General features: G+C 32.5%; 2 protein-coding genes across 3 annotated transcripts; one reads left to right on the forward strand and one right to left on the reverse strand.

Moving 5' to 3' along the window:
* Window positions 1–11,057: 11,057 nt before the first annotated feature.
* PAD4 (alpha/beta-Hydrolases superfamily protein) lies at window positions 11,058–17,422 on the forward strand. Its single transcript, XM_022293717.2, has 4 exons — window positions 11,058–11,214; window positions 11,337–11,658; window positions 15,661–16,371; window positions 16,481–17,422. The coding sequence occupies exons 1-4, from the start codon at window positions 11,066–11,068 to the stop codon at window positions 17,237–17,239; spliced, it is 1,941 nt and encodes a 646-aa protein (XP_022149409.2). The 5' UTR covers window positions 11,058–11,065; the 3' UTR covers window positions 17,240–17,422.
* LOC111017843 (RNA polymerase II transcriptional coactivator KIWI) lies at window positions 17,372–23,033 on the reverse strand. 2 transcript variants are annotated; one of them, XM_022293719.2, is made up of 4 exons: window positions 22,778–23,033; window positions 22,590–22,695; window positions 18,242–18,264; window positions 17,372–17,529 (listed from the first exon to the last, which is right to left on the reverse strand). In XM_022293719.2, the coding sequence occupies exons 1-4, from the start codon at window positions 22,892–22,894 to the stop codon at window positions 17,509–17,511; spliced, it is 267 nt and encodes an 88-aa protein (XP_022149411.1). In that variant the 5' UTR covers window positions 22,895–23,033; the 3' UTR covers window positions 17,372–17,508. The 2 variants fall into 2 exon arrangements, with proteins under 2 accessions (XP_022149411.1, XP_022149410.1); XM_022293718.2 differs by having other exon boundaries at window positions 17,372–17,695; window positions 22,778–23,027.
* Window positions 23,034–27,661: the final 4,628 nt, after the last annotated feature.

The raw sequence follows: 27,661 nt of genomic DNA on the forward strand, positions 1-27,661 counted from the left end.
TACATGCAACAAAACACCTCCTCCACAACCTTTTTCATTTGAAGACCCATGAACGAACATTGTCCATTGAGAAGAAGCTTCTGGGTCCGAGCTTACAATCGGTGTAAGCTCTGATATGAAGTCTCCAACAACTTCCCCCTTCAGTGTTTTTCGAGGCTCGAATGTGATATCATACTCATTTAGTTCAACTTGAATTTTTTAAGGAACAAAACCACAAAACAAAAGGAAAATATAGGGGAATTGGGTATTACCTTCGATGAACAGTTCTTCAATAAAACCCAATTTACACCACCAAACGATCTTTCTTGGTATGTCTCTAGTGAGAATCTTTGATTGTGGGAGCAACAATTGGAAGCTCGGAGAGAATTGAGAAAGAGAGCTTGAGAGAAAAATGTCGGGGGAAGTTTTTCTCTTTTTTTTTCGTTTGTTCTTTTTGTACCGAACATTTCTGCAAAAAACCAGATGACGTGGGGAGTTACCCAACGTCATCACAAACCACCCACTCCCCTGCAATTAAGCAAGGGAGTGATAAATATTAATATTAATAATATATATAATTAATTAATCTTATTAATTTATTAATTATTAATATAATTAACAATTAATTATTAATTAAATAAATAATTAACATTTAATTATTTAATCCCAAAATAGAATCATATTCTAAAGCAATTCTCTGCTATAACCTATGGTTGATATGTACATCTTATGCACATTATTTTTAACCTATAATTTTAATATGAATCTTATTCATATTGATCTTTTATTTGAATCTCATTCAAATAATTTCTCTCATAACCTATAGTTTCAATTTATAATTAACCATATATTATAATGTATCTATATACATATATTCTCTTGAGAAATTTGAACATTTCAAATTTGTCCAAAAACTTTATCCTCGTTTTACCCGTTGTGAGCTAGCAAGGGGATCTAATGGACCTATAGACCAGAAGCTCCAACGATACGATATTAATCGGTCAAACTTATTAATCGAGTTAATCAACATTCGTTAACTACGGGCCACTCCACTAAAGATCCGCAGCTGCACTCTTCTCACTGCAGAATATTTTTGTGTCCACAGATATACGACCATTAATGGCAAGTCAATCTTTTACGAGTGCTGGTAACTCAAGTTGGGTCAAATTATCGTTTTACCCCTGAGTTACATCTTACTCCTTAAATACCACTGCTCCTGTAATGAACAACCCGGTTATGGTCCAACCAATAACCGAAAGTCGCTCTTGGGCTAGTGAGAGAGTGGGGCCCCTTGTTCATGTCCTGGAGTCAGCCTTTAAGACAACACTCATCTACTCCCCGAGAGTCGGGGATGAGTGAATTCCACCTCGTGAATTTATGTTCCTAGCTCCCTACTCGGTCTCGTCCTCAAATTGGTAGGAATATTGAATCGGCTACTCGGGCCACTCTCATCCATACAGATCAAAGGATGAGCCCTAATGGGCAGGAGTCCATAACTCAATCAGGATTGAGAATGAGTTGTCTGGTTATCCTATGAAATAGCAATCTACTAATCAAGAGCGTTACATCTAAAGAGCGACTATTTCGTGGTCCAGTCTTATATAAATTCATTGTATAGGATACCCCCACTCGCATGTCTCCACACGAATGACCTGGATTGGATTGTCTGTAACATTTACGAAGTGGGTCGTATCCATAGTCTTGCTAGGATAAGGTACCCAGCCTTATCCATATACTATAGACCCTTTAGGTTCCGAGAATCATTACTACTTATATCAAGGGTATATCAAATATATACCCGGTATATATACTATCTAGTTACATGACAATAACATTGGATGTTTAGTTTATTGGATTTAGACAACGCATTGCTATGAATTCAACAACAAATTTACTAAATAAAACTTTATTGAATATAAATTTGTTTTTACATGAATACAAACTACGAGTTTAAGGCAACACACCCAACAAACTCCCACTTGAACTAAACTCGAGTGGGGTGTACATAATCATAAAGCAAAGGGAAATACAATAAACTAGCGGATACACTATACTCGTTACATTTCTCTCACTTGCCCTAGACTAATCATACAATGCTCGTAGACCTAGACTTTCTAGATGGCCTTAAAAAACTTTAGCCGTGAGTACCTTCGTAAAAGGATCAGCAATGTTGTGTTCTGAAGTGATATTTGTGACGATCACATCCCCCCATTGCACTATTTCCTGTATTAGGTGGTACTTCCTTTCGATGTGCTTGTCTCTCTTGTGGCTTCGAGGTTCTTTAGAATTTGCCACAGCACCACTATTATCACAGTAAACTGTGATGGGAAAGTTCATATATGGAACGACTTCCAAATCGATCAAGAACTTTCTAAGCCAAACCGTTTCTTTTGCTGCTTCACAAGCTGTAACCTACTCGGCCTCCATCATGGAGTCTGCGATGCAGCATTGTTTGATGCTTCGTCAAACTACCGCTCCTACGTTAAGAGTGAATATCGACCCCGACGTGGATTTCCTTGAATCCTGGTCTGTTTGGAAGTCAGAGTCAGTGTATCTTGTAAGGATCAAATCCTTAGAGTCATACACGAGCTTGTAGTCCCTCGTTCTCGTTAGATACTTGAGAATTCCCTTAACATCAATCTAGTGATCATATCCTGGGTTAGATTCATACCTATTGACCATCCCTACTACATAGCAAATGTCAGGCATAGTGCACAGCATAGCGTACATCAGGCTACCTACTATTGAAGCATAGGGTATACATCTCATATCTTCAACTTCTTGAGGTGTCTTAGGACATTGTTCCTAAGACAAATGAATTCCATGCCTAAAGGGCATTAAGCCTTGATTGGAATTCTGCATCGAATATCGAACAAGCATCTTGTCAATATAAGTTTCTTGAGACAAGGCTGGTGTTTTGTTCATGCAATCCCTTAGAATTTGGATGTCAAAGGACATACTGAACTTCTCCCAAATCCTGCATTTGGAACTCAGTAGCTAGCCACTGCTTTATTTCAGTGAGGTATCCCACAATGATTCCCAATGAGTAGGGTATCATCCACATACAATACTAAGAAAGGTACGATGTTGTTAAGGATCTTCTTGTATACACAAGGCTCATCAACATTTTGGTCAGAACCATAAGGTTTGATCACAGTATCAAACCTTATGTTCCACGATCGAGATGCTTGTTTCAATCCGTATGCACGTCACCTGACTGCTCTAGACAATCTTCATCCTCATCAACTAAAATATCCTCAACATTGTGGCAATAGGTTGGTCATCAAGATCATCGTGGGGCAACTCCTACGTTTGTCCTACATATTCTACTTCTTCATCATTTGTGGCAATAGTTTGATCATCAAAACTATCGTTAGGCAACTCTGACATTTGTTCTTCATCATCTACTTCTCCATTGCAGTGCGCAATTTGAGGAGAATTACCTACTTCTCTAATTGAGAGAAATTATAAATGTAAGGTTAATGAAAATGTCTAGATATTTGGTAGGGATGGAGCAATGGTCATCATAAACCTAAACTCATACTCGTCTCATAGTGGTATAGGAATGTACAAAGTTGATCCTATTATATCAATACTCTCATACCTTAATATGACCTCTAATCTCTTATCTCCGTCTATAGATAATGCTTGACGTAAATAGTGTTTAAATGTGTCGAATTTGATCTCACAAACAACATTTATTTGAAGACATGGGAGCATATTGTACTCGATACCATTCGGTCCATTGACAATATGTCCGTTCTTGTAACACCTAAATCTCACACCCATATCTCTCATGATGGTTACGCAACTAAATCTGATATTTGAAATAAAAAATTATATTAGAAAATAATAATAAACTATATATTTATTAAAAGTTTTAACGTTTAGGTTTTTTAGTTTTAATGTTATTATTTAGGGTTTTAGTGATTTGTATTAGAGTTTATGGTTTAGTTATTTGTATTAGGGTTTAGGGTTTTAGAGTTAGAGTATAGGTTTTTAATGTTGGGATTTATAGGGTTTAGGTTTTTAATGTTGGGATTTATGGTTTTAGAGGTTTAGGATTTTATGATTTAAGGATTTGTATTAGGGTTTAGGGTTTAGGTTTTAGGTTTTAGTATTTTAGGGTTTTAGGGTTTTAGGGTTTAGGGTTTGATTTGTATTAGGGTTTAGGGTTTTAGAGATTGGTATTAGGGCCGTTTAAGGTTTTATTTGTATTAGGGTTTAGTGTTTTAGGGTTATAATTTTGTGGGTTTAGGAATTTGTATGGGTGTAGGGTTTTAGAGTTTAATGTTTTAAGGTTTAGGGTTTAGTGATTTGTATTAGGGTTTAGGGTTTAGGTTTTTATGTTAGATTATCATCTTAAGACAAACAAATATGTATGGCGTAAAGGAAGACAAACATTATTATTTCATTATAACTTATAAAAAGAAATATAAAAAATTAATATTATATTTAGTATTTAACTGATTAGTACATGCTTCAAAGTAAAAATGAAATTGTGAGTAGTCCTTAACTATTTTTTGAAACTAAAGTATAATATAATATCTTTCACAAATTTTCCGAAATCTTCTAAAATGCTTAAATTAACCAAACATATATTTCAAATATATATAATAAATACTTATTTCTAGTAGTGTGAATTTATTTTTGAGAAAAGAAAAAAAAATGTATATAATATCTTTAAAAAAATCTCTTAAGTTTTCTACCATCTCTAAATTCAACCACATAATAAAATATTTATCTTTAACTATTTTCGGAATAGAAAAAGAATAAAAAGTTTTCAATGCATTTAAAATATTAAAAAAATTTACCAAATCAAATGTAATATTTCAACATTACCACATACTTCTAAAGTAAAAATATAATAAACTTGAAAAAAAATGGTTGGTCCTTGCTATTTTTTCAAATAAACTTTAATACACATTTAAAGAGGTAAAAATTTTCATGGATATTTTGAAACTAAAATATATATAATTGTTAGTCATTTCCTCCTTTTCTTTTTTTCCTTTATTCTTTTCTTTTCTGTTTGTTTTCTTTTTACCAAAGAATAAACCGAAAATTAAAAACTAAATATCTTTAAAATATGAGATTTTTTCTTAATCTTTTTCCCCCAAAATAAAACACACTTTAAAAAGGTTTGGGAAAATAATCCAAGAGATTAACTAAATTTAAACCCAAAATTAAAATCTAAAAGGAAAAATTAAAATTCTAAATTCTTGGGATAAGATTTAATTAAAAATATCTTCCTAAAATTTGAAAACTTAATTTATTTTAATCTAACGAAATTAGACCAATTCTAAATTACCCAAAAATAATTAGAACTCTAAATTTAGAAAATACAAGAATTAAATTATCAGCTTAAGGGAAAAATCGAAAGGCACAATTTAAATCTTAAAATAAACTAGTTAGAGAATGTGGGGCATTACAAACTACCCACCTTTTCGTCCTCGAAAGTTCTAGGGTCGCACTACTCTAAACGTCGGGCGTTATATTTCATCTTCTTCTCCCCTTCTGGATCTTCGTCGCCAACCATCCAAAAAACTCTCGTAACCCGATCCAACCCAACCCGTGAATACCCCTAGCAGCGAGCACATCATAATTTATTAGGCGAGCAACCTTTCGCCCAATTTTCTTTGTGATGCCAACTCTGCCACAGTTCGAGCTGGTGGACTGGCAAGATGGAACTGGTGGGAGATTTGTCCTATCAAAGATGTGTCGCAGATCTCCATTCTGCAACTGGGTTGACCGCGACCTTAGAGTTCTTGACATCTCGCTGATCTTAGTAACCAGTTGGGTCCCTCTTGTTGTTCAGGGAACTCGAATGACTAGAAGTGATGGAGTCTTCATGAGTCATAGGTTCTAGTAGCAAGAATGACTTAAAATATCATTTCCCACAGACAACACTAAATGTTTGTACAACGAAATCGGTCAAGGTCTTTCAGGGAGCTTGATTGTCCTTGGCAAGGAAAGACCTGCACAAAAGGGGCGAACACTCCGACACTCAAGTCGGTTTAAGTTCAACTTAGATATGGAAACCGAGCCAGAATACGATACCTAATGCGAAAGTGAGGAACTCTATTCATAGATTGGGGATCCAATGGTTTTTAATGTCGCCTTAAAAGTCTGGTTGTCTAACATCTAAGGTCAAGACTTGGTCAGACCTTCACTGTAGGGAGATATTCCCATGACGTTTGTAGCTAAGTATGAAGATTGATTCCCCTTTGGGAGTTCTTCCCTTAAGACATGATTTTCCAACCTTCCTCTGTTCTCCAGGTGGCAAGGCTATTTTTCTACCCCCAATATTATCAAATCCATTTTTTTTCTTTTTTCAATATAAAAGAAAAATTAAAAAAATTAAAACAAATACCGAAAACAATTTTCTATTTTAAAAAGGAAAAAAACGTAAAAGCAATAAATAAGAAATATGAAACAAAAAATTGAAAATTTACTATACCAGTTCTTAATCATCATCATCGCAATGACATATGCATTCTCATTTTGATCTCTAAATTTTTATATTTATTTTATTTTGGTTGTTATGGGTAAAATATAAGAGCAACATAGATCACTCTCAGAAAGGTGCATGGACTTGGGCAGGAGCTTGAGTTCATCGAGCCGAAGAGGAAAGGTTATGATGAGCAGATCAACTTAGTCCTTACCTAAGACAGAGTCCGCTTAGTGAGATACTCGTTGACATCCTGTGGGAGGATGACTCTCCTATAGAGTATCTTAATCATCGGTGCAAGATCCTCTTATTGACCCGTACAAACTCTAACTGTCCTAGCTCGTTTCTCACAATCTCTCCCTTATAGAAAGAAGAGTCTAACCTTTAATAGGTATGTAACATTTTGCACCTAACTTTTAGTTCGTCACTTTGCTCTCCGACCTGAGTTCTAATTTAAGCTTCAGAGTGCATTTGACTGAATACCACGTCGATTTTAGATTCTAACGTGCAAGCATCACTTTCTAACAAGCAAGAGAGCACGAATCCAGCTTGGCTCCATGAGTCTCCTTGACCATTGCATTGACTATGTCAGCTTGTCCAGATTCTCGCATCAACATTGATCTTTACATTTAAGATCTAATTTCAATCCTTAATTACATTTTGCACATAAACAAATCTCGACTAATCAAATTCTTACCACATGTAACAAAAACTTTACACGTACGACATCATATTGACTTGTGTTTTAAACCACATGTATCATATCAAGTATAGAACTAAGATCATATTAAAATTTTATTTTAATGCGCTATGAAAATTTAACGATAAAACTAAAATGAACAAGGACGGATTCCAATTCGAGCAAGTGCAGGTCATTGAGTTGGCAGAACCAATCAAGGAATATTTAGCCTACCCCGATTTTAGTGACAATGTCCTTGTCAGGCAAATGTTCCGATCAATGCGCCACCTCCCCAGATCAGGACTCGGCCGGCGTCACCAATGAATCGTGGAGACAATTCTTGTCCAGGCAATTGAGCCACATTTTGGGTAGATCTCCAAAAATTGGAAGACAAGAAGAAGACAATCCCAAAGTTCCTTTTCTTTCCTAGTTAAATTATAAAATAAATATTATGTAGTATTTCATCGTGGTGGGAACAGAACAACAGGGGAAGATCTGGCCGACTCACCCCTGACTATTAAAAGCTCGAGGGCGAGCTTTATTTAAGAGAGAATGAGGAGTTCTATCTTCCCCTACGTTCCCTTTGGTTGCCTTGAAGTTGCTGGGGAACAGGGAGGGTGAGATCATAGAAGACTGATATCAATTTGAAATTTTTTTGATATAGTTCCGCTCCCAAAATGGATGCAAGGAAAATGGATAGCGATCAATAGATACGAAGGAGAGGGAAGGGTATAGAATGGAACTAGATGAATGCTTGTATTAGCGGTTGAGGTACGAGGAGAGAGTCATAGCCACAATCGTTATTGAGTTAATTTTTGACTCGCTCCTGACTACGTGTGCTTTGGGCCCGCCAGCCGTAGAAGCAAGCAAAAAAAAAAACAAAGGACTTGAAGGCGGACGAGGGTATGAATTGTAGAAAGGGATAGACGTACAAAATCTAAAACCACACCGCACGACACTCTCAAACTAATTGAAGAATGCACTATATTTATCATGATGTTAATATCTAATTCTTCCTCCACTTGACTATTTCACATAGAATCTTTTTCTTTAACTTTTTTGGTTTTCTATTTTTCATTCTCTCCTTGTTTCTTATTATTATTTTTTATTACAAAAAGTTAAAAACATATAATTAATAGTAAAAAAAATAAAAACATATAATTAATAGAAACGAGAAGCATAAATAAGAAACTTTATTTTGTTTTTTCTCAATATTTGTACAATTCTTTTTAAACGTTTCTTAAAAATTAGAAACAGTAATAACATGAACAAATTTACTAAACGCTTATATTTCTTAAAAATTAGAATAATATTACCAATATCCCTTAGCAACTTTCTTGGGCTAAATTTATCAAATGATCTCTAGTCTTTTAGGTAGTTTTCAATTCAGTCCTTCATATATTTTTTAAATTCTTAATTTTACTCTTAATGTATTTACACTTTTGTAAAACAAAATTTTTTTAATTTAGAGTGTATTTAAAATAGATTTTAAGAGACTTTAGATGAAAACTGTGTTTTTTTTTTCATAAATCTACCATATTTGTAATAAGTAAATAAAAGTCATTTGTGAAGAAATACAAACATAATTCAACTCATTAAAACATATATTCTTAATTAAAATAATAGATATTCCAATTCCCACCTTCACAGCTTTGAACTAAAAAAAACAAAGCAAACAAAAAGGTGATTATCCAGAAAACAACTTTAAAATAATAGATTCTCCTGTGGTCCAAACATTTGAGAAAGGATTATTAGAAAAAAAAAATGTTTACACTAAAAATACATCAAGCTCATCCTAATTATTACCTCAATCAATGTCAAGTATCAATTATCAATTACATAAATTAATTTCTTTTTTTTATACAGCATGTGGAAATGGAGTTCGAATTCATGACCTCTCGATCAAAGATAGGTATCTTAACTATTTTGAGCTATGCTCCATTTGGCACATAAATTAATTTCTTATAAAACAAAAAGTTACGTAAATTAATTATTATTGTTAAAAGATTAACCAGGGCTATGCTTGCCATTCCATTTTTGAAATTCTACTTTTGTAATTATTATTATTTTAATAAAAAACTATAATAATATTTTTAAATGAGGTCATAAAGTTTCTTTGAAATTAGATAGCCATATCTTTCGTGGTGGGACCTAAACTTTTTCCTTCAAAACTTTGCTCATCATCAAAAAATGTGTGTCTATATATATATATATATATAATTGCTCGAATAATAAAAAGTTCACTCAATTACCTTATTATAAAAATTAAATAAAATAAACAAACAAACAAAAAAGGGACACTCAAACTCAACTAAATTTACAACAAAATATATTTCTATTTCTAACATTAAACAAAATCTTGAAATATTGTGGTTTAGATTTCATATTAGATTTATTCTATTTAGATTATTTGATTTTCAAAATATTTATTTTAGTCTTTAAATTAAAAGAATAACCATTTTTATTTTAAAATTCTCAAAATGTTTATTTTAATCTTTTAAATTTTAAAAAATAATTATTTTAAAAATCTATGATTCTATATGATACATTCCATGTCACACGTTTATCCACATGTTTGAAGATGTACTATTTTGTCCTTTTTGTTAATTAACAACAAGAAGTTCAACTTTAATATGATTAAAAGAACGAAAAAGAAGTTGAATTTCATCTCTTTATATATCCATTTTAATTTTCTCAATAAAAATCTTTATGGTTAAAGAAACACTAAAATTCATTGGCAAAATCATATAACATCAAAATAGATTTTATTAATTAAATTTTAAATATGATAAAATAGACATGTCCACCCAATAAAATAAAATAAAAAATTCACCCCCTATTTCTATAACTTGACCCATTAGTAGAATACACCCAAATTGTTGAAGAAATTAGACTAATTCAAAAATGCTATTATATTTTTTGCAATGGGCCTTTGCATAAAATAATACCTTTCTCCAACTTCACCCATCATCATTAACATAAAAGCACGATTTAGTGGTAAATTATAATTACTTCATCCCTCGCTTAAAGTTAGATATTCAAATTTATGGGATAAAAACTAAACATACCATCGAGAGTTGAGATGATATATATGGGTAATAGAGTCTTTATCCAGAGTTAATACTTAGATACTGACATATTTTAATAGATTCAAAATCGACATTTCTATTATATAGTAAATAAACGACGGAATATAAAGAAAAAATATCAACAAAGTATCATTAAATACAACTTAATTAGCCAAAACAAGTATAGTTCAGCGGTAATTGGCATATATCTTCAACTTAGAGATTGTGATATTTAAAACCTTGACTAAAACATATATTTATCGATTCTTTTAGTTGAAAAATTGCAAAAGGGGAGGACGTTAAACCATCAACTTAAATTTAGATGTCTTATCCATAGATGATAAAAAATCTGCAAGTACCCGCCCCAATCGAGTCAAGGAATCCCCGATTTGATCGAGGACGAGGTCAAATCGAGAATCCTAATCAGGATCCCTGGCAGGAATGGGGGAGGTCTCCCCGCTCCGTCTCCGTCCCTGTTTAGTATTTTAATAACTTTTATATTTTTTATATATCATAATATTAATATATGTTAATTTTTATAAATATTTTTTATTATTTTTTTAAAAGAAGTCCAAGCCCAATATCCTATTTATCCACTTTTTCTTCCCTTATTATATTAGTAATACGAAAAAATAGATATAAAAAATTAAAAATTAAAAGAAAAAATAAAATATACATATTTATAACGGGAACCCGTCCCTGATCAACGAATCTCCGCCCCATCCCTGCCCCCAAAAATTTCGAGGACGGAGATGGGAACAGGAAAAAATCCCCAATGAGGCGGGGATGGGTATGGCCCCTCGTCCTGCCCGTCCGTTGTCATCTCGCTATGCTCCACTTTGAAAAATAAATATAAATATATATATTTAGGATATCAAATATTCAACCAAAATGAAAACAAACAAACAAAAAAAGAAAGCAATATATAAGAAGAAACCCACTCCCCCAATAACCCCCACCACATTTCCACTCAATTTCTCTACAGAAAAGAGAGAGAAAAGAAAACTCAAGCTTTCATCTATGGAGTCCGAAGCTTCAATGTAATTCAATTCTCTCTCTTCTCTCTCTCTCTCTCTCTCTCTCTCTCTCTCTCTCTCTTAATTTAACTTCTAGTTTCCAACTTTCTGATCTCTTTAGTTAAAAAACATTTTTTGTTTTTCAGGTTCGAGACGTGCGAGATTATGGCCGCCCTCTTGGGTTCGAGTCCTCTTCTCTCGCAGTCGTGGAGTCTCTGCAGCGCCACCGCGCCGGAGACCTTTACGGCGGAGCTGATCGGAGACGTCGCCTACGTCGCCTTCTCCGCCGTCCAAGTTCTGCCACTCGCCCGTGGCGGCCGAGAGTTGGTGGCCTTGGAAGGTGAAGCCGAGGAGCTGTTCCGGCCGCTGAACCGCCACCGCGAGGAGCTCCGGCCACCGCCCATGGCGGATTCCGGCCTCCTTCGTATCTTCCTTAATATATTTACCCACCAGAATCTCTCTCAAAAGGTCAGTTTTCAAAGTCTCTCTCTCTCTCCAATTTTTTACCATGTACCACAAGAATGGGGCTACTTTTCACCTCGCCCTCTAGGTTAAAGATTTAAGATTTTACCGTTTTCTCTCTAATTCGACATCTACACGCAAACTCTATACACAAACTAAAATTCTTGATTTTAGGCTAAAGTAAAGCTTTAGTGGATAAGACATCAATTTTTTTCAAATATTTACCTTTTAATTTGTTGTGCTCGTAAAGGGAAAAAAATATCAATTTTATCTTAAATGTATTATAAATTTTCAGAGATTCCTCCCTTAGAATAATGTTAATAAAAGGTCTAAGCTATTATTTTATTAATCTATAATATATACGTTAGACATGTCACTCGAATTCTACTCAACCTCATTTTAATAGAATTTTATTTCTTTCGAGTGGCATGTTATTAATCAAAAAAATGATTTAAAGACATATTAGTTCTTAAAATATTTCCATATTTTTTATGGAATCACCTCTCTATGAATTACAAATACATTTGAGGATAAAATTGAAACTTTTGAGAAATCAACGATGAAATTAATTGAAAACTACCCAAAGGTATTACAAGTTATTTGTTGTATTTAGCCTGTTTTATTTTTATAACGGAGTGTCTGATCTTTTAAAAATATATACATATATCTTTGCTATTATTTTACCATTAATTTTTTTCTATCAAATAGGGAATACTCGCCTCAGCAAACCCATGAAGAGTTTCTTCTTTAGAAAAAACATTCTAATATACGTTCATATAAACACATATGTTTAATAATACACGATCAATCTAAAATAGTTATCAATTTGAACATAGTTCAAGTGGATCAGGTACCTAATTAACCATCTTTTAGGTCGATGGTCCGATTTCCCACTCTATAATTATTGAACTCCAAATAAAAATTTAATAAAATAATTGTGGAGTAAAAATCAATAGGGACAAAAATAGTTACATTATTCTTACGTTTCTTTTACCTCACCTATTAAAAATGTTTTTAAAATCTCAGTCAAATCTACAAGAATAAAAAATAGATTTCTTGAAATTGTTTTTTCGTTTTCTCCATTTTAAAATTTGGTTTTACTTTCAAAAATGATTTAGTTATATACGGCAGTGTAGGTCCTTTTCCTTTTTTTTTTTTTTTCTTTTTTTTTTTTCAATATGTGGGTCCTTTTGAACATGCTCACATGGAAAAGCTAACATAGATGTTATAGGTGATTTTTTTTTTTACTTTTACATCTTACCTCTAGAAGTTAAAAATTATATTTTTTAGTTCAAACCAAAATTGAACCTCCAAACTTAGGTAGTAGGTGTTTTATAGTAATTTTTTTTTTTACCTTTCTAATTTACTAGATCACAAGTAAATAAGCCTAACTTAAAAATAATAATAAAAAAAAAAACAAAAAGCAAAATTGTTCAAGTGTGTCTTCAATTAACTTTTTTTTTTATATCAACATATATAATGACATTTAAATTATTATATTTTAGCCATTTGGGGTCTGAGTTGACTCATAATGGGAGAGGGACTTAGGAAGTCTACCATTGATCAAAGACTCACAAATTTTAATACTTTGAAGTTTGAATGGAAAAATGGGAGAGTTGGTTAATAGAAAATCCAGTGTTCTCTTTTTTCTTTTTAATCTTCCCAAAAAAATAATGACAAAAAAAAACTTGTTCATTTTCAATTTATTTGTTTAACTTTGTAAATCTTTTTAACGTAGTTTGATGGGTTTTTTCTTTCTATTGTTTAAAGAATTAGTTTGTTTATTAACGATATTTTTCATTATAGTTTACTTTATTTCAAATGAAAATAAACTTTTTATTTTTGTAGGATTTCAAAAGAAATTTGAAGAAGTGTTAGAAAAAAGACAAAGAACTGCCTAAAAAATAAAATCTGATGAAATGGGGCCTAACCAAATAGCTTTCAAAAGTTTATTCTTTGTTCTTGAGTTTGACTATTTTTTTCTTTAATCTGAAACCATAACTTTATTTTTTAAAACCATAAGATTTGAAAATAAAAAAAAGACAAATAACTTCACCTAAACCATCATAAAAAAAAAAACAAACTCGAAGTCACATTATCTATTATTTGTTAAAAATAAAATAACGATGAGGACCAAAATGATTATTTTCTAAGGGATCAAAATAGACATTTTTAATGTTTATGGATCATGGACGACAAAGTATAAAATTTAAACACGATAATAAATATTTTGTAAATTCAAGGACCAACTGACCTCGATTTTCCGTCTTTTTTTTTTCTTTCTTTTTTCACTACCAACCTAGCCTAATCTCATATCATTAATCCAATGATGGGTCTCTTTTTTTTATGTAAATATTTTGGGAAAGAAACCTATGATTGATTGCAAAAGGTAGTGTAAAAAGAGAAGCTTCGTTGGACTAAAAGAAACCTAAATTTTTCAAACAAAATGAAGTGAGAAAAACGATGGAAATTAGAAGGAAACTACACATGAGAAAGTGAGATAGGGATGTTTGTTGGACCACAAAGAGAGAGAAGAATTTATTTAATTAATTAATTAAGTGAAATTTGAAAGGCATTTAATTTTAATAATTATGCCAATTTGATAATAACTTTAAATTTTAAAAGAAAGTATTCTAAACTTTTAACCAAATTTTTAAAATCTTAAAGAATGGTGAGATTTGTTTGAGTGGACATAATACAAATTGTTATACATACTTTTTTTTTAGAGTATTAAGTTAAAAGTAAAGGTCAAAAATGTAATTTGCTAAAATAGACACTAATGACTCATCAAATATATGCTATTTTCCATTATAAAATCATTTGGAATTATATTTTTCCATTCTCATAGTTTCATTACTTAAAAACAACTATATTTTAAATATTTTATTTTCATATTTAAGAACATTCTTATTTTCTATTTTCTAATATTTAAATATAAATTTATATATATCAAACATTTTCTAGAAACTAAAATTATATTTTATATTCTCGAATTTTTGGTTTCATGGGATCAAATGATGTTGACAAAACAAATGAAAATAGAAAGCACACTACTCCACTTTATTCGCCACGTCCCTATTCTTATGAATAACTCCAAATCCAATTTATGTACATAAACATAGCTCAGGAATTAAAAAATTTGTTACTTTATCTACAAAACCAAAAAAAAAAAAAGAAACAAAATAATTGAATTATTAGACTAGTTAGATGATGATTTCATTTTTTATTTTCAATTTCAAAAATTAACTTGTGAAAACTATTTAGATCTACTAATTTTTCCTTGTTTAGTTTTCAAATCTTAGCATATAAAATAAAAGTTCTTGAAAACTTTTTCTTTCTAGTTTCCAAAATATTGACAATTTCAAAACATTTTTTAAATTAAATTTTAAAAAATAAAGAAAAACCTTGTGAATAAGTACAATTTTCAAAAACGAAAACATTATCCAACATGCCCTCAAATATCATTCTTTTTATAACTAGAAAACTTGAAGAAAAAAAAAAAAAAAAAAAGCTTGAAGACTATCTATAGAGTGTTTAGCGTGAAGGTCTAGACTTAAGTGAGTTCAACTTAAGATGTCGATTCCATTGTCTTGTGAGTTTGTTAACCCTAGAGTTATATCGGACAAACCCATACGTTTCAATAGTACCCCAAACCCACCCATTACACTTTTTTTAAATCCTAAACTTACATGTCAAAGACGAATTTTCTAAACTCAAACTTCCTAAACTCTTCGGCCGAAGATACCAAACTAATGCCCAAAAGCCTCATTAGGGATTTCAATAGAAAGAAAATAGAGTGAAGAAACCATAAACATGTCATAGTTCATGGCTTGGGAGAGACATAATTTCAAAACTTTTTTTTTATGGTCTATGGGGAAGAAATTGCTGTGATGTTCATTAATCCTCCTATGGACTTTGCCTTAGGCTAGGAAAATGAGCAATATGTGTGTATAATATTTATTTTCAAAAGTATTATTTCTCATAGAAAAATAATCTGATATATTGCAGATGACAAGAATAATGCAGAAAAGCAAGTCAATTGTAATTACAGGTCATTCCCTTGGAGGAGCAGCAGCCACTCTGTGCACCCTTTGGCTGCTCTCTTTCTTCCATTCCAAAACCACTCACCAGCCATTGCTATGCATCACCTTCGGCTCCCCGTTGATAGGCAACGAGTCGCTTTCGAGAGCCATTCTTAGAGAGCGATGGTGTGGCAACTTCTGCCATGTCGTCTCGAACCACGACATTATGCCACGGCTTTTCTCTACTCCGCTCTCCCCCCAGCTCCACGTTCTTCTTAGATACTGGCATTTGTCGATGGTCTCTCCACAGTTCGGGAAGCTTGCTACCCAGTTGTCACAAAGGGAAAAGGATGAGCTCTTTCAAGCCGTATTGGCTCACTTCGACATGATATCTAACTCGGGAGAGGGGTCGGAGCGAAGTCAGTTTTGGCCACTTGGGAACTTCTTCTTTTGCTCGGAAAATGGTGCAATTTGTTTGGATAATGCCATGTCAGTTATGAAGATGCTCTATTTGATGCTCAAAACAAGTGCTCCAAATTTCAGTATTGAGGATCATCTCAACTATGGAGATTATGTGAAAGAAGTTGGAATTCAGCACATGGAGAGGAAAAGCTTCACTTCAGAGTGTCTTCTTCCTGATTCAAGCTATGAAGCAGGGCTTGCTCTAGCAATACAGTCCTCAGGAATACCTTTTCAAGTAATAAACCAAAAACTTTCCTTCCTTATAACAAGAACTTGTTGGTTTTTTTTTTTCCCAACAAGAGAGCTTACTAGAACTAAGTGGAGCCTCTTTAAAAAAATTGCAGGAGGAAGTTGCTCGAATGGCCGAAAATAGCTTGAGGACAGCGAGGAGAATGGGACTAAAACCGACCTTGAGTGTGGCAAAACTGGCTATAAGCTTATCCAAGATTACACCTTACAGAGCTGAGATAGAATGGTACAAAGCCTCTTGTGATGAAGCTGATAATCAATTGGGGTACTACGATTGCTTCAAACGAGTAGATGCCTCGGTCAGACAAGCCAGGGTGAACATGAACAGGCACAAGCTCGCAACATTCTGGAATCGAGTAATAGACAGGTGGGAGAACAATGAGCTTCCTCCAGATTTTAACATAAGAGCAAAGTGGGTCAATGCTTCACATTCCTACAAACTCCTGGTAGAGCCATTGGACATTGCAGAATATTATCGCCGTGGAAAGCACCTTGTCCACGGTCATTACCTGAAGCATGGAAGAGAGAGACGATACGAGATTTTCGATAAATGGTGGAGAGGGAAAGAGATTAGAGAACAAGGGAATACTCAGAGTCAGAGGATGAAATATGCAGGTTTAACTCAAGATTCATGCTTTTGGGCAAGGTTGGAGGAAGCAAGAGACCTACTGGAAAGCATTAAATGTGAAGGAGATGTGAGGAAGTTGGCTTTAATTTGGAAAAGTCTTGAGAACTTTGAAAGGTATGCCAGAGGATTGATAGAAAGAAAAGAGGTTTCTAAAGATGCTGTTGCAAAGAATTCAAGCTACACTCTCTGGGCTCAAGAACTGAGGGCATTGAAGTTAAATATGTAATAATTAGGTAGTTAGAACTTGGAATTTTATGAAATTTCTTAGTTAACACCTTGGACCAAGGATCTTTAATTCTAGCTGTAAGCCTGTAACCTAAAGTCAAACTGCTGATAACAATGTCAATTTGACACTCAATTATCCACCAATTGAGAATAGTAATATTATCAGTTATGCCATACTATATAACATCATGTCTCTGGTCTACAAACCAAAATGACAATCCAGTGATCCAGTTTAAGTAAATACAGAGGCTAATACCTGCTTTCTGGTCTTCATGCCCACCAAAAACAAGCCTGGGCTGTACAAAAGGTCATATTTCCATCATTATAGGCAGAATAGCGCCCTACGGAGTGATACACTTGCTACTAATATCAACAAAAGATGCCTGCTCTAATTTCCTAACGAATTTTCATTAACAGCCTTGTCAATTTCTTCTACATGATTGCGGAGAACGTTCCACTGCAGAAAGACAGACCATTATAGAAACACGGAAAAATAATCGTTAAATTACAAGTTTTCCTTAAACGTTTTTCTTTTCTATCTAATAACTCCCCGAACTTTAAAAAGTGTTTGATACATCCCGAAACTTTCAATTTTTTGTCTAAGAGCTCTTCGAGTTTTAAAAAATGTCTAATAGGTCCTTAAGCTTCTAATTGTGTGTCTAATAGGTTCCTAAACTCATGTCTATTAATCCTTGACCTATTCGACATTTTTTAAAATCCAAGAACGTATTCGACAAAATTAAAAGTTTAGGATTCGTAGACACAAAATTCAATCATATTTCGAATAGATTCGTTAATTTTAAAAAATGTCATATAGGTAAAAGACCAAATTAAAATTTTAAAGTTCTATTAGAAACTTTTTAAAGTTGAGCAACCTATTAAATACAAACCTCAGGGACTAAACTTTAAATTTAACCAAAAAACCATTCTCTTTTCTAAAAGAACAAAAAAAAAAAAGTAAAAAGAAACTTTAAAGCTTTAAGAAAACAGAAGACGTGCACACCTGATCCATGGATAGCGATATGCCTGGAAACAAAAAGGAAAGTCAAAAAAGTCATACTCAATTTCTACATTTGCAGTATTATATGCATCCACTCATGTCAATCATTATAGACAATAGTAAATTAACATTTATAAAATGAAGTGATCAATGGCTTCAAAACATTTCATTATTCCTGAAACACCTCAAGTGAATAAGAGAGCTTAATTAATGATAGATAACTGGGAATGCATTACTCATTTATTAGTGCAAGATTTTTGCTAGCAACTAGAGATTAATTATGAGATGATGATCAACTCTCAACTGAAATGCAAAGTATCCCTGTCACATCTGCAACTTACAATTCAACTCAGATAAATATGTCCAACAAATAACTATAGTAGATAGAAACTATTTCTTTTTTCTTTTTTCTTTTTTTTTTGGCTTAATTTGGTTATTTCTTCCTTTGCTATTTGAGGCCAAGAGTCGTAAAATTCACCTTGCTTCCTTCCGAGCTAAGTGCCCTATTATTTTTCAGTGCAAAGAACTCCCAAAGGCAAAAGTTCATTAAGAGGGAAGAATGTCAGGACCCGCTCACCAGGTATGGGTATTTTCATAATTATGGGTATTTAATGTTTTTTGAATAAGAATTTAGTCATTAGGTCTATGTGAAGAAGCTGGAGTTGGATAACATTGGGGAACAAAGTCGGAGCATTTGGGAGTTGGGCCTTGATCCTTTGAGGCCTCAGATGTGAGGAGATCCGAGTGAGATGCAAAAATGTTTGGATCAAGACCCACGATGGAATGGTCTCGTTGCCATCCTAGATGCTTTCAATATGGAAATCATGGATGTCCCCAAAAAGACCTCAAATGATTAATCAACAACCAAAGGAAAGGGTAGGAAAAAAGAGAGCTCTTGAATCTTGTCTCGACAATTAACTATGAGAAGTGTTAGAGTATATATTAGTATATTTTATATTCTTGTATTAATATTAATTTGTCCTTTACCTTCTCCTTATAGGTTTAGGTCAACCTTGTATATTTGTCTATATATATATAGACTTCAGTAATGAGAATAAGAATAATCGGGTTCTCTGAAACCTTAGTTTCTACATGGTATTAGAGCTCTAGGTTTCTTGCCCATTAGGGTTTTGTGCCCATTAGGGTTTTGTGGTTTTGTTCATTGCTATCCAACTCAACTCACTACTACCGACGCTGCCGCGACCGACCACCGCCGCCGCCGACCACCGCAGACCGTCGCCGCCGCCGCTGCTGTTTTCAAATTGCTATTCGTGGGTTTCGTCTAGCCGTCCTTCGCACCTTCGTCGCCGCCAGTCGCCGTGCGCTTCCATCACCGCCAATCGCCTTCGCCCCTCTGGTTGTCGTGGGGTAGCACTTAGGGTTTCTGGTTTCAGAAAACACCTGATCCGGTTCAAGCGGTCCAGTTCAACCGGTTTGGTTCATCCGATTCAAGTTCGGTTCGGTCTGGTTCGTCACATTCCGATTCGGTTTGGTTGATTTATACCGATTTTGGTTCGGTTCGTTTGTTTCAATTCAATTGGTTTGGTTCACTTGGCTCTGTTCAATTGATTTGGTTCGATTCCCTTTTCTCCTTCAAATTTGGTTTGGTCTGGTTTTGTCGTTTTGTTCAAATAAGTTCGTTTGTTTGTTATGGCTGAGAAGAAATCAATCGTAACTTCTGAGGTGATCCCAATGATATCAAAAATCACATAACACTAGTTAAATGGAGCACAAATAGATTATTTGTCTAACAAGTTGGGCATGATTAACATATATGCACCAACTTGAGGGGGAGTGTTAGAGTATATATTAGTATATTTTATATTCTTGTATTAATATTAATTTGTCCTTTACCTTCTCCTTATAGGATTAGGTCAACTTTGTATATTTGTCTATATATATATAGACTTTAATAATGAGAATACACAACATTGGATTCTCTCCAACCTTAGTCTCTACAAGAAGCAAAGTGGCTAAAAGGAAACGGAGGGCTTAGGTCATGTTTTTTGAAGTTCTTCTCTTTGGAATGTGAAAAGTTTAGGTGCTACCTATAAAAGCTGTCTTGTCAAGGAAACGGTTAGGAAACGCAGTCCAGTCGTGGTTATTCTTCAAGAAACTAAATGCAGCTTCGTTGATAAAACCCTAGTGAAGACTGCGTGGAGCTCTCAACTATTCAGGATGCAATTGGTGCGTCAGGGGTACAGGGGTATCTTGGTTCTCTGGGATGAAGCCTCTATCTTAGCTCTATTTCTCTTTCACAATTTATTTTCAACATGCTGATGGATTTTCTTACCATACTAGGTAATAAGTGTTTATGGGCCTAATTCAAATCAGGACAGAAATGGGTTTTGGGAACAAATTAGCATAGTGAGTAGCCTTTGCATTGGTTGTTGGTGTATAGGAGGGAATTTCAACATTACGAGGTGGAGCTTCGAGAGCTCTTTTGGGGTCACATTAGCATCGATATGAGAAGCATGAGTTAATTGACGTTCCCCTCTTAAGTGCTTTTACTTGGTCTAATGGCAAGGAAAGACCAAAATTTACCTTGATTCACAGATTTCTCATAAAACTCTACCCCTCTTAAGTGGTGCTTTTACTTGGTCTAGTGGCAAGGAAAGACCGACATTTACCTTGATTGACAGATTACTCATGAATGAATAATGGCAGGCCATATTCCACGGGCTCTAGGTTAGCTAGAATAACTTCTAATCACTTTTCCATTTTGCTTGAAACAGGTTCCTTCAGATGGGTCCTATGCCATCCAGATTTGAAAAGATATGGCTGCAGCATAAATCATTCCTCAGAGAGTTTGATTCCTCTTTGGAGTTCAAATTCGATGGGTTGCCAAGTTTTTTGCTGATTCAAAAGCTGAAGTTCAAGCTCAAGCAGTGGAATACTAAGTCTTTGGACATTTATCTAACAAGAAAATGGAGCTGACGAATTCAGTAAAGCTTCTTGATTGGAAGGAGTAAATGGTTGGTTCATCGAGGAAGACTTTAAAAATTCAGTTCACAAATGTTATGCTGAAAGAGGAAAGAAGATAAAGACACAAATGTAAATGTAAATGGCTCCATGAGGGCAATGAAAATTCGTCCTTTTTTCATAGTATTTCAAACTCCAAAAGGAAGAGAAGGCCTTATAGTGGAGATTCAGAATTCAGATGGGGTTATCCTCACTAAAGTGGATGATTACTGAGGAATTTATACTTCTCTCAGAATTTGTATACAAAGAATTGTAAGGTCCTATTCACGTGTACAGGTCTTGATTGGAGGCCAAGACTTGCTGATCAAATTATGGAATTAGAAAAACCTTTTCTGAAAAAGAAATTAAAGCAGTTGTAGATGGGTTAGGTGCCAATAAAGTACTGAGGTTGGATGAATTCAAAGGAACATTTTCTTAAGGTTTTCGATAACTTTTTTGAGGAATAAATCCTTAAATCGTGCATTAAGGTAACTTATATTTGACTCATGCCAAGGAAAGTGAGAGCTACAGAGGTGGATAACTTTAGACCCATAAGCCTAGTTACTAGTTACTGGCATTAATAAAGTAATAACGGAGGTCCTTGTATCAAGACTCAAAAGAGACCTTCCTCTCACAATAGCTCCGAATCAGTCAGCCTTCGCTTTAGGAAGGCAGATTCTGGACTCCATCCTAATTTCCAATGAGGTAATTGATGAATACAAGGAGAAGAAGAAAAGTGGTTGGGTCGTGAAGTTTGACTTCAGAAAAGCTTATAATGTGATAGATTTGGAGTTTTTTCTAGATGTGCTGCACAAAATAAGGGCTTTAGGAAAAGATGGATATCATGGATTAGAGGTTCCATCATCAACACTGCTTTCTCCATTTTTTTTAATGGCAGACCACGTTGGAAGCTCAGTAAATTTTGTCGTAACGGAAATCCAGAGATATATAATTTCTAAAATCAATTATCGACCAAACTTCATAAGAATGTATACCAACATCGAAAGTTTTCCTCTTCTCCTTGAACCAAAAAACCCATAACAAAGCCATAGATGCAGTTTTAGAAACATCATTTCCCTAACCTCTATTTCAACTTCTATATTTTGAAAAAATCACGGACAAAGGTTTACAATTTCGTTACCAATAAAATATCATTTCTCATAACCAAAGTACAAACTCCACCAAAAAAATTTCTCGATCATCATTAGACTAGCCCCTTCAGAAAAAACCGTAAGCTTCAAATGCAAATGCAACTTAAATGGGGTACGATAGAAAACTAAAAGTGAAACATAAACCCTAGAAAAGCCGCAAATAAGAAATCAAACACAAGAAATCAATTCAACCAGAGAGAGAGTGATGATAACGGTAGCAACGAGAGATGAAGATGAACCTTTTTTTCCAGGCATCTGCTTCCCATCTTTGACATAAAACTCCCGAATATCCACCACAATCTTTCCCTGCCAGTTCCTCACCATAACCCTCCGATTTTTCGAAATCTAGAATACAAAAATCAATTAAAATGTTGAAAAAACCGTAAGGATGCTAAGAACACAGGGAGTTGAGGAAGGGGAGAAAGACCTCGCAGACGACGATTTCGTCGGTTTCGTCAGAGTCTTTCTTCGATGTCTTCTTGGGAGGAGCGTCCCCTTCGGATGCGTGTTCATCGTCATCCTTTCGCTTTCCTCTTGCAGACATTTCTTCCCGTTGAATCTTTGTTGCTGTTCTTCTTCTTCTCACGGACTGTGCTCCTTCAACACTCTGTAACTGAGCACGATACAAAATTGGAAATGGCGTACTAGGAAGTTTATGTGACTAAAGGGCTTTTCGTTTTCCTTTTTCTTTTCTTCTTTATTGTTTCTTCTTTTTTTTTTAGATTTAAATTTGAGTTAACGCGAGCAGTTGACCGGTCAATATATTTTATTTTGTTGCGCTGTTTGGGAGTGATTTTGACATTTGAAAATTATATTTTTACGTAAAAATTATTTTATTAATCATATTTATAAATTGAATTTTAGGTATATTTGGATAATTATTTTGAAAAATCTATTATATTTAAATCACTTTTTTGAAAATCATTAATTATACCATCATTCTGAAATACACTCGTATATAAAAATAAAAAAATCTGATAACAATTTCAGTTTCTTCATTTTTTAAAAACATACTTAGTCTATTAAGTCATTCAATTTTATGTAATCTATTACACAAATTCTCAATAGATTAAAAAAAGAAAATTGCTTTTAATATATTATTTAATCTTCTCTCCCTATAAAATTCTCCCTTTTTTTTCCACATCTTTCTCTTTAATATATTATTTAATCTTCTCTCCCTATAAAATTTCTCTCTCTTAAATTTTTAATTTATCTTTCCATAATTTTCATATCTATATATTTTTATTTCTTTATTTTTCTAACATATAATTCTCATTTTTCTGTCTCATAAATTTCATCATCTATATTTTCTTTCTATTTTTAATCTTTTTTACGTATCAAATATATCTCAAACTTTTCTATGTCTAAATTTTATCTCTTTCTACTCTCTCTATAATTTTTCTTTATCTTTTTACTTATTTATTTTTCTCTAATAAATATATCTCGATTTTTTTAATTTTTTTCACTATAATTTTTGTTTCTTTTTCTAATTTTCTTTCTTTCTCTGATGCGTCTTTTGCTTTCAACTTAACCCTATTTCTCAAAAAACATTCTTTATTTTTCTCTGACTTTTCTCTCACTAAATTTTTTCTCTTCTTTTATTTTTCTTTATCTTTTTATTTATATCTCTAAATTTACTCTCTTAAATTTTTTAGAATTGGGCAGTTGCTCGAAGAATAGGGAATGTATATTTCCCACCATGGCTCCACGTCTTATCTGATTTCATTTTTTAAATAATATATATATCTTTTATTAACTATTTTACTAAATTATGAATAAAATATTAAATATTTTTTATAACTAATTATTTATATCAGTAAATAATTATTTTTCACTAAATAGATATTATATATCCCGCGAAGATCTTTAATTTGTCCCGAAACAAGGATTCCTCGACTTGGACCTTGATTCCCAAAATCGTAGAATGGGATAGAGACGGAAACCAAAAATTTCCACGAGATTGAGGTAGGGACAACATCCCAACTCACACCCCATCTCATTTTCATCTCTACTTGACATAAAAAATTCTCTCTAGACTCTAACTTTTTTAAAACAAAAAATAAAAAATGTTTATCAAACATATTTATAAAGAAAAATCAGTTATCAAATATATATGATTTTTATTTTCTAAAACGAAAAACATAAAAGTCAAAAACCAAAGAAATTATTATCAAATACCGGTTAGTAATCTTAATATTTCTTTATTCATTCTCATTTCTTATTCTCTCTTTTTTAATAAGTAAAATGTAACTATATCTGATAAACTTTTCATATTTTTTATTCTCTCTTCTCTATAAAATAAAAAAGGGAGAGAGAGAAATAGAAACCTATTTTATAGCTATTTTCTATCTTTTATTCTCTACTAGTTAGAATCACGTACATTTTCACATGGTTTTAAATTTTTTGAACATATATTTTTTTTTGGTGAAATTTAAAATCTGAATAAATAAACTTTTTATTTAGTTTAAATATGAAATATTTTGACATGAATTAAAAAAAACAAAAACAAAAAAAATGATAGAGATCAATATAGATAATTAAAATTTAATTACATATAATGTAATTCAAATGAAAGTTGTAAACTAAAATTGTTCCCTAATTGTGTGGTCTTTTGGGAATAGTTTGATTTATGAAGAAAATGACAAAAATATATTTAATAATAATTCTATAGGTTAATTTAAACAAAAATTAAAGAAGTATATAATAAATTGAATATTGATTAAAGAAGAATCTCTCCATAAACAACATTTTTTTTACCTGAGGAGGGACAACTTTGATCATGTAGTGATTTAATTAGAAAACAACAATCACTACTACCTCAATTTAATAAACAAAATACTCAAAATATATCACACTGCAAAATAAAAATATATATATAAATATGAAATAATAAATCCAAAAGTAGTTAAGATTATTAAAACAACAATGGGCAAGAGAGATAAATATGATTTTTTTTTTTTGTAATTTTAATAATCGTCTCCCTCCCTATTTTTAAGTGGGATTGTGTTACTCTCAATTCATAGAAAATTTTATTGTTTAATTTTTTCTATTTTAGTTGAAGTCCTTATGGGAATTGAAAACCATCGGTTAAAATTTTCTAGAATTCATTGAAGTATATCTAGATTTAAATCAACAAAATCTGTTTTTAATAAAAGAAATATAAAACATTAAATATAATTTCATAGTAATTCAAAAATAGTTAAAATCAAGAAAAGATCAGCCAATAATCACTCAATTTAGAAAACAGTACACTCATAATATTATATACAAAATTCACATCAATTTAGAAAAATAACCCTCACACTATATCATAATACAAAAATTATTGGTCAAAACTATCACATCAATTTAGAAATTCAAATTAATTAATAAAAATATAAATATAAAATAAGAAATCCAAAATAATTAAGATGATGAAAACAACAATCAAATTGGGATAAATAGGAACATTAAATATAATTTTTAACTTTATCTCTTCATCGTCTAAAATTAATTTCTGCATTCGCAAATCTTCATTTTAACATGTTTAATGTTCCCTACAAAGAAAGAAAACTTTTAATTTTCATTATTTTTTGGGATGTTTAAAATAAAAACCTTTGTTGATATTTTGGGAGAAAGAAAAGAATACAAATTTTGATGTATCAATACTTACTTTTCTAAATAGTTTGTAAGGGAATAGACTAATTGTTTTGTCTTTACACCTTTAGATCGAGATCACAACCATATGTGAATGGACACACTGCTCCTCTCAATCGACAACTCATTTATAATAATTTACAATCACACCTATACGTGAATGGATGAATTGTTTGTCGAACAATCACAACTCATTTAGATTAATTTCTCTCAATAGACACCTCGTTTGAACAATCGTCTCTCGTAGAAGTTTGAAAGGTAAATTGGGTATATGTTAAAAAGTTGGATGGTAAAATGGGGAGGTAAAGATTCTCTTTCATAGCCCATTTAGATATATTATAGATAATTTTCCATTAAAATAATATTTTTTATATAAAAATTACTTTTTCAAATATTTTATATTATATTTATTATTTACTATTTATTATTTATTATGCATTTGAAAAATCTTTAAAATGGAAACAAAAAATAAGAAATTTGATTTTGTTTTTCCAAAATTCGTATACCATTTTGAAAAATATTTCTAAAGAATAAGAAATGAGAAACATCAATTATCAAATGTTTATGTTTCTAAAAATTAGAAACGTGAAACAATAATCAATAAACGTGAACGTTAACAAATATTAGATTTTTAATGGTTGAGTTAAACCCATAACATTTCATCATGACATAAACTTTCAAACTATATATTTTAACATTGAAACTAGAAACTTAAAAAAATTATTAAAAAATAAACAAAAATAAACTTTCAAAAAATAATCATTTTGTTATAATTATTATATTACGTTTTGCCACATAATATTATTTACCTAACAATGTGGTGGCCCGGCAAACAGAGGCCTTATGGGATTGGACATAATATAAAATTACAAAATTATAAAAGATAATGCATAAGATTTTCAAATTGAATTCCCACAAAATATGAACTACACATTGCCTCTTTTTATAGGCAATTGAAAAACATATGGCGTAAAGAAAATAGATACTAAGGATGAGTACTTATTAGACACATGAAACATTTAGTAAGGGACAGTTCAAGCGACATACTTGCAAGAGTGGAGTTGAGTAAGAAACTTCACTCATTGTTCAAGTGAAAGATTTAAAAACTCCAAATTCGAATAGTAAATCCACTATTCATCCATGCATTGAAGATGAACTTGAGAGCTTCATGTCTGAGCTGTGTGGATTATTGCCCAAATATCTCACGCAATGAATCCATGATTATTTCGGCCTTTATCCATTTGTCATACGTGGCACAAACAACTCGTGAGCTGTCAGGTCCAGGGGCCTCAGGTTTTGCCTCGGTTAAGACAAAATGCAGGTCATCCACGACAAGAATGACATTTAAATTCATTTTCCAGGTGGGATAGTTATCCCTAGTCAACTTTCAACGGCAATCAAAGAAATCAATGAAGTAGACGTTTTTCTGAAAATAAACAAATTATTTACCTTAGAACTTTGCAAAATCTCCTTTTAAAACCAAGAAACTAAATGTCGACCGACACGTCGACATGTCGCTCAACATGTTGACGTGTCGAGAGGGTCGACATCAACACATGGGGAGAAAATTGTTTTCCCCCCTTATCGACGATATTTTCAAATATCGTCGAAATGTCGAAAAAATATCGACAGTCTTCACAATATATAACCTTTTCGATGTGGGACGAACTCCATG

This window comes from Momordica charantia (genome assembly GCF_013281855.1).
Source record: "Momordica charantia cultivar OHB3-1 chromosome 1 unlocalized genomic scaffold, Mcharantia_2.0 BLBB01000001.1, whole genome shotgun sequence".
Taxonomy (NCBI): domain Eukaryota; kingdom Viridiplantae; phylum Streptophyta; class Magnoliopsida; order Cucurbitales; family Cucurbitaceae; genus Momordica; species Momordica charantia.

What these genes read in the sequence shown, in the direction of transcription:
- LOC111017843 (XM_022293718.2), bottom strand. Translation starts at nt 22,894, where the DNA reads ATGTCTGCAAGAGGAAAGCGAAAGGATGACGATGAACACGCATCCGAA. An exon ending in ACGAAATCGTCGTCTGCGAG is followed by an intron (nt 22,696 to 22,777) that starts GTCTTTCTCCCC and finishes TTTGTATTCTAG; the next exon opens with ATTTCGAAAAATCGGAGGGT. An exon ending in TATCGCTATCCATGGATCAG is followed by an intron (nt 17,696 to 18,241) that starts GTGTGCACGTCT and finishes GTCTTTCTGCAG; the next exon opens with TGGAACGTTCTCCGCAATCA.
- PAD4 (XM_022293717.2), top strand. Translation starts at nt 11,066, where the DNA reads ATGAAAACAAACAAACAAAAAAAGAAAGCAATATATAAGAAGAAACCC. An exon ending in ATGGAGTCCGAAGCTTCAAT is followed by an intron (nt 11,215 to 11,336) that starts GTAATTCAATTC and finishes TTTGTTTTTCAG; the next exon opens with GTTCGAGACGTGCGAGATTA. An exon ending in ACCAGAATCTCTCTCAAAAG is followed by an intron (nt 11,659 to 15,660) that starts GTCAGTTTTCAA and finishes GATATATTGCAG; the next exon opens with ATGACAAGAATAATGCAGAA.